Source organism: Limanda limanda, chromosome 3 (assembly GCF_963576545.1).
Source record: "Limanda limanda chromosome 3, fLimLim1.1, whole genome shotgun sequence".
NCBI classification, from domain to species: domain Eukaryota; kingdom Metazoa; phylum Chordata; class Actinopteri; order Pleuronectiformes; family Pleuronectidae; genus Limanda; species Limanda limanda.
Window position 1 is genome coordinate 12698331 of NC_083638.1, and position 7650 is coordinate 12705980.

Consider the following 7650-nt stretch of genomic DNA (forward strand, 5'->3'; position numbering starts at 1 on the left):
CTAAAAAAAATGTAAAACTAAATTCCATTTCACACTGTTTTTTTGGGAACTTCGTGTAGGTTTTGTCATTTTTGTTATTGAGTATGTGGCGTCCTGTCATGTTCTGGGGCTGTCAAGCATGCTTGCTGTGAGTTTTAGACTTTGTGCAGCTCAGTTGATACATCACAGCACCAACACTGCTGGGTGAAGGGTTTGATTCTCCCTGGGACCACCCATGGTGAAACTCCCAGTAAAGCTACTTTGAATAAATGCATATATCAAGAGGCCTTATTTCACCTCAGGAGCAGGCACCAGGATAACTTGGAGAAGGGAACGTTTGCCTGGCACATCCACACAGACGTCAGACACCAGTGTGTCATTCAAACAAACACACACAGCCATCACACTGAAGACAGGCAGGTCTGACAACTACGGTGCCACAGTTGATGTTCTAACACCAGCTCCTTGTTCCTGCACGCCTGCGCCTCCTGCAAACCTTACCCGGTGGGATGGTAAACCCGGGGGGCAGCTGAATGGTCGTCTGCTGCTGAGGTGGTCTGACAATCAGCTGGGGGGCTACAATCCTCTGGGGCGCTGTGAGTCCAGGACGGGGTTGACACTGTGTTGTGGGGGCCACAGCAGGTGCAGGTGCAGGCGAGGGGGCAGTGGGTCTAACCATGCAAACTGTGGTGGGGGTGGTCACTGGTGGAGTCTGACCAGTGCCACATGCAGAACTGGTGGCCACCCCTGTGACACAAGCAGGGGCTGTGGCAGAGCTCAGAGGCCCCTGGGTCCCTGTGGTGGTGGTTGTATCTGCTGCTGTGGTGGTGGAGGTGGTTGTTGTTGTTGTTGTTGTTGCTGTTGGCGTGACAACAGCAGGTGCAGAGGGAACGGAGTTTGTTACAGAGTTCACACTCACAGGCTGGCTTGACATTACAATTTTGGACTGACACTCGTCTGCTTTGGAAGCCCCAGGGTCTGGGATGGGTTTGCAGTGGTTCTCCTGTGCAGCCGGGCTGGGGACGGCTCCTACACGGCTGTCCTGCTGGACCAGGGCAGAGACACTGGTCCCGTTTCCGTTCTGGGAGATGCTGGCCACGATGTGACTGGGGAGTCTGTGCAGGGCGATGGTGGGCGTCCCCCGGTCCAGGGCTATAGCGGTGCGACCCTCGGGCATGCTGGCGTTGGACACCGTGAAAGTGGAGGTGTTGATCGCGGCTGTCAGCGGCCGGGTGGAGGGGTTCGGTGGACTTGAATCCACCGGGCTGACGGTGTCTCCACCCCCCGGGTTGCTGCTCCGCCTCGTCGTCACAGCGGCGCCGTTGAAACTCTTGATCCGAGCCGCGGCGCTCCTCCGCGGCGTGCTGAAGCGCTTCCTCGGCGGGCTGGCTTCCGTGGACGGCTCGCCTGAGCCCGGGGAGCCCGTGGAGCCGGGGGTGGTGGCCGGGGAGGTGGTGGTGGTGGTGGTGGTGCTGATGCTGGCGGGCGGAGACGCCGAAGTTGACACGCCAGGAGCCGTCAGTGTTGTGATGGATGCTCCATGGGATCGAGGGGCACTGCTGCCCGCTGGGTCGGCGGTGGAGGACCCGCGGACCGACGGGGAGCAGCCCGGAGAAACGGCCGGGACACTCGTATCCGGACCCGGGTCTTTGGAGTTGATCTCCGGGAGCACCTCGGGTTTATCACGCCGTCCTTGTTGTTGTTGCTCCGGTGTTGTGGTGCCCGCTGGAGCTGGTGGCGGTTCTCCTAAGAGATGGTTCGCGGGGGTCTCGGAGCCAGCGCCTCGGCTCTGGTCCCTCTCGGCCGCGGGCTTCGTGTGGCCGGTGAGCTGCGACTCCAGCGAGCCCACCAGGTCGCTCACCGCCTTCTCGTCCACCTCGGAAAAGAGCATCTCTTCCAGCGGGTCGGAGGCGCCCGCCATCTCTGATCACAGATAGCCTTCTTATTTTATTTTTTATTTTTTACAGTGCGCCTGCGTGTTACTAGGCATTGTGGGAATGACCGTGACGTCATTAGATGAGGAGGGGCGGGTTGTTTTGATTCAATTTAATTGAATCAACATCTAATACTAGTGTAATAACCATGTTATTTCATAATCACCCCAAACTTTTATATACTGTCTAACAATAACATTACCATCATATCATCAGTACTATTACCATCATCTTGCCACTGCACCTTATCTACCTATTTATCTTGTGTTTCTGTTTTTATTCTTTCTACCTCAATATTTTTTTATTTTATTCTATTGTATTGTACTTTTTTGTATTCAAATATACCGGCTGCTATGACAACTTAATTTCCCTTTGGGGATGAATAAAGTAATCTATCTATCTATCTATCTATCTATCTATCTATCTATCTATCTAATGTGTTAGAGGTCAGCGTTTCAGAGTTTATAGATAAAAAACAATGATGTTCAAATTGTTGGACACATTGTGTTTATATATCTAATTTTTCACATATTTTTTTACATGCACAACACATCAAACATATCAGACAACAGAGTAAAATAAAATTTAATTAAATCTAAATATACAGACACAACAATCATAAGTAAGACAATTCAAAAGTTAAATTTCTATAAAAGGTAATTAAATAAAATGTGAAGGAAATCTTATTTATTTTCAAAGAGTCTAAATTAGAAGACAATTCTTTCAAAATACAGTGAATCTGGCGGAGGTTCTTGAAATTACAAACGTCCATGAAATAAACTGAAAATAAAGATGGGTCGAAAAAATGTATTATCTACATGTATCATCTACAAAGGTGCAAACAATTATAATAAATATGTACATGCAAGAAAATAGTGGGAGGGAGATGTTTGCATCAATATATGGTGACATTTTATTATATAATTACCAGCTATATTCCCCTAAGTCCCCTAATAGGTCATAATGGGGTTTTTTATGTTAATGTTTTTACATATTAGCATGTATTATCCACTTTGTAGTATCATAACGTGCGAAGATTTGATCCACTGCTCAGATGGCCAGTTGATTCATTGGGTCATTTTGAAAAAAAAAAAACTAAAGATTTATAATAACAATTATCATTATTATTGAAACTGTTTGTTGATTGTGTTGTTTTTACTAAAGCAATCCTTTTCATTTAAGAGCTCCGGGAGAAGAAGAGTCCACCTGTGAAGAAAGCCAACCGTACGGCTGCAGACAAGATGGCGGACCTCCGGACTCCACGACCGCATGCGCAATAGACCACAATTTGTTCCTTGCAGCGGGAATTGGTCTCCTGTCGTTTTCTTCCCCGTAAAGTGGCACAAATCTATCGGAATTGATTGTTATATATAACAGGTATCCCCCCAAAATGTACAGGATAAACAGGGGGTCGTTTCAGACTCCCATAAAGACTGTTGTAAGGTCCCTGCTGTTTATTGTTATAACGGCTGTTAGTGTTGTCAGTGGGGTTATATGTTGTTTTAGTCAGGCAGCTTTTTGGTAAGCCCAGCTCATACTTTGGGGTCCTAAGGTTCAATATACGACTGTTTCCCTCGTGTGTTGAGAATGCGTTTTTGAAGAGTGTAATTGATTAATAACCTGAAGAATTCGTTTTTATGTGGAACAACAGTTATGTAATTGTGTGAACCTTAACATTTTGATGGGCTGGTTCTGCTTATGTGTGTTTAACAAAACACTGAAATTGAAGCAAGACCACTTATTACAATAATTAAAACAACCATTAGGTAAAATCAAGGAATGCAGTAGGATAGAAGCATGTTTTAAGCTTTGATTTAAAGAAAGCTACCGACCCAGTCTGCTGTACTTCATCATGTGGGTGTTCCAGAGCCTTCAAGCTCTTATTTCTTATTTCTCTGTCCCCCTTAGTCTTGGATAAGATAAGATAAACTTCATTGAGGGGAAATGTACTTTTTTTTATAGTCAAAAACGAGGTAGACAAGAGAAAATGTGAAAGTATCAATTAGTTTAAATATTGGCAATAAAAAAATATGTATTATTTATTTAAGAAAATACAGAGAACATGTACATGTGTATACACCTTCCACGAGAGAGTATATCAATACTAGAATTATTACAGGTAGAGAAGAATACTTGGGTAAACTGCAGTGGTACAGGATGATTGCATGAGTATAGATACTGCACTTGTCCATTGCATGTATTCATTTCACCTGGTCCAGTGTGACTGAGCAAACTCACATATAAACATTAAAATATTAACTAGGATTTTGCTGCATCAGATGTGTGCCAAGTTTTAAAACAGACCAAAGTAATTTGTATATTGTATTTGAGTGAGAATATCTAACTAAACCTTTATTATTAAGGATCTCTTTCACAAATACTGTCAGTAAATAAACAAATTAAATTGTTTTATTCAATCCAGGTAAGAAGTAAGAAAACATCATGTTTTGTGGTCCTCTGGTGGTTCTATGAAGAGTGACACAATGGTATTAAAAAGGCAGAAAGGATTGTGTTAATGCAGGACTTTCACACTGCCAAAGGTCATTTCAGGTCGTTTGAAATGATAACTCTTTTTACACAAGACCCAATGAAAATACGAGATATGAGCCCAATACACTTGGTGCTGGTGAATATGTGAGAAAAGAGAGAGCTGTTTGACTTGGGCTAAATTTTCTAAGCTGAAAGTAACAAAATCTAATAAGGTTTAAGTTGACATGGCCTTCAAATTATTTAAATGATACAATATGTTGATCAAAGCCATATTGTTTGTAAATTTGCTAAGTGTTCATTTGATAGAAACTTAAACTTCCTGTGTCTGTTCATGGTCAAGGAGTTTTGTTTTTCATGTGTCTGCAGCTGCAGTCAGGAGCTTTATAAAGTAAACTGTGTGTTTGCCTATAGGCGCTGGAGCGATTAGGTCTTGGTGAGACCGTAGATCTGCATGTGAGGTGCACCTGCAGGGAATTTCATTCTTCTAACCCTAACCCCTCATCAAATTTGATACTAATATTAATGTGACCTCATATAAACTTTAAAAAATTTATATAAACTGATACTGCAAGGCAATAATTCAGGTTTTGTCATGTCTATGGAAATATTGGTACCGAAGATACTGTTGTGATGTAAAATTCTAGATCCTCTATACTCTTCATAGGGTTCCTTCTACTATCATCATAGCTGGATTAATGATGTGACCAAGCAGAGAAGGGATCAGGAATGTAAAACTTTTATTTATATAATGTTTTTTACAAGAAACTTGAATAAGCTGATCAACAGAAACGCCTCCGCCAGTGAGGTACAGCCAGATGTTGGGCACCTCTTCATCAATGTCAACAGCTGATCTATGACGTCTTCCAGCACTTTAACTACCTGCTCTGCTGTTCAACATTTCACGCAGCAACAGGCCCGCCTTCCTCCTGGAGGCGCTGATGCAGCTGAGTGTCAGGTCCATCTCTAAACTGACAAAAACCTGGAGCACAGTCTGCCACAGTGCTCCTTTCCACCATAACCCTGGGAGATTTCTCTCATTTCAGACTCAGGCAGGAGAGCGATAGTAGAGTCAGACTGTTCACTGATTTGCTGCATCTCTTCCTCAGTGTTCTGGGTGCATGCAACATCAACAGTGTCCTCTCCTCATACAGCTTCTCCACCTCCTCCTCTGTGACTGAGGTCTTCACATGAGGAGTGGGGTCAGTCTGGCTGCTGATTGGCTGCGTCTCCTCCTCAGAGCTCTGGGTGGACACAGCATCAACAGTAACATCCAACTTCGACCGGCTCAGTTTGAGTAGGTTTGCGCTTCTTCATCTTTTTGAGCTTGACCTTGAAAACGATTGGCTCCTCTCCGCCATAACCCTGGAAGATTTCCCTCTTTTTCTCCTCCTGTAGGAGATCGATAGTTGGGTTAGTCTGGTTGCTGATTGGCTGCATCTCCTCCTCAATGTTCTGGGTGGATGCAACATCGACAGTGTCCTCAGACAGCTTCTCCTCCTCCTCCTCTGTGACTGCCACATGAGGAGTGAGAGTGAGGTCAGCCTGGCTGCTGATTGGCTGCTTCTCCTCCTCATTGTTCTGGGTGGATGAAACATCAACATCCACCTGTGGCTGCTCTTTAGTGGAGGCAGCACCTGCGGCCTGCTCAGTTTGAAAAGGTCTGCGCTTCTTCATCTTTTTGAGCCTGACCTTGAAAACGATTGGCTGCTTTCCACCATAACCCTGGAAGATTTCCCTCTTTTTCTCCTCCTGCAGGAGATCGATAGTTGGGTCAGTCTGGTTGCTGATTGGCTGCTTCTCCTCCTCAGTGTTCTGGGTGGATGCAACATCAACAGTGTCCTCGGGCAGCTTCTCCTCCTCCTCCTCCTCTGTGACTGAGGTCTTCACATGAGGAGTGAGAGTGAGGTCAGTCTGGTTGCTGATTTGCTGCATCTCCTCCTCAGTGTTCTGGGTGGATGCAACAGCAACAGTGGCCTCAGAGAGCCTTGTCTCCTCCTCCTCTGTGACTGAGGTCTTCACATGAGGAGTGAGAGTGAGGTCAGCCTGGCTGCTGATTGGCTGCTTCTCCTCCTCATTGTTCTGGGTGGATGAAACCTCAACATCCACCTGTGGCTGCTCTTCAGTGGAGGCAGCACCTGCGGCCTGCTCAGTTTGAAAAGGTCCGCGCTTCTTCATCTTTTTGAGCCTGACCTTGAAAACGATTGGCTGCTTTCCACCATAACCCTGGAAGATTTCCCTCTTTTTCTCCTCCTGCAGGAGATCGATAGTTGGGTCAGTCTGGTTGCTGATTGGCTGCATCTCCTCCTCAGTGTTCTGGGTGGATGCAACATCAACAGTGTCCTCGGGCAGCTTCTCCTCCTCCTCCTCCTCTGTGACTGAGGTCTTCACATGAGGAGTGAGAGTGAGGTCAGTCTGGTTGCTGATTTGCTGCATCTCCTCCTCAGTGTTCTGGGTGGATGCAACAGCAACAGTGGCCTCAGAGAGCCTTGTCTCCTCCTCCTCTGTGACTGAGGTCTTCACATGAGAAGTGAGAGTGAGGTCAGTCTGGTTGCTGATTGGCTGCGTCTCCTCCTCAGTGTTCTGGGTTGTCACAGCATCAACAGTGTCCTCAGACAGCTTATCCTCCTCCTCCTCTGTGACTGAGGTCTTCACATGAGGAGTGAGAGTGAGGTCAGTCGGGTTGCTGATTGGCTGCGTCTCCTCCTCGGTGTTCTGGGTGGATGAAACATCAACCTCCACCTGTGGCTGCTCTTCAGAGGAGGCAGCACCTGCGACCGACTCAGTTTGAATAGATCCGCGCTTCTTCATCTTTTTGAGCTTGATCTTGAAAACGATTGGCTCCTTTCCATCATAACCCTGGAAGATTTCACTCTTCTTCTCCTCCTGCAGGAGAATGATCCCAATTTTAAACTGCATGTTTCTCTGTAATTCTTTTGTCGAGGTCAGAGAAATTAAAAAGCAAATGCGTCCAAAAAGCAAAGTAAACCAAGCGAATCGATAGCAGAGAGCTGAGTAAGGACCAGGTGAACTTAGTGAACCAAGGAAACCTAATGAGGATTGAACCTTGATTCACCTAATTTATACCTACATCAAAGGAAAATCTTACAATTGCATCCTCGTCAGCATGATTGACAGCTGGTACCATCCAATCAGTGCAGGTCGTGGGATGCAACGTCAGTGAGCTCTCAGTCAGGCTCCACCCCCAACTCCTCCAAATACTCTCCCAGCATGCTCAGCGGCGAGCGAA

General features: G+C 45.9%; 1 protein-coding gene across 1 annotated transcript in view; it reads right to left on the bottom strand.

Moving 5' to 3' along the window:
- Window positions 1-1913, bottom strand: part of LOC132998513 (transcription initiation factor TFIID subunit 4-like) — a 92474-nt gene extending 90561 nt beyond the window's left edge. Inside the window, exon 1 of the mRNA XM_061068198.1 lies at window positions 481-1913. Within this exon, the coding sequence (XP_060924181.1) occupies window positions 481-1900 (1420 nt within the window). The 5' untranslated portion in view covers window positions 1901-1913. The remainder of the gene's footprint in view (window positions 1-480) is intronic.
- Between the last annotated feature and the right edge of the window lie 5737 nt (window positions 1914-7650).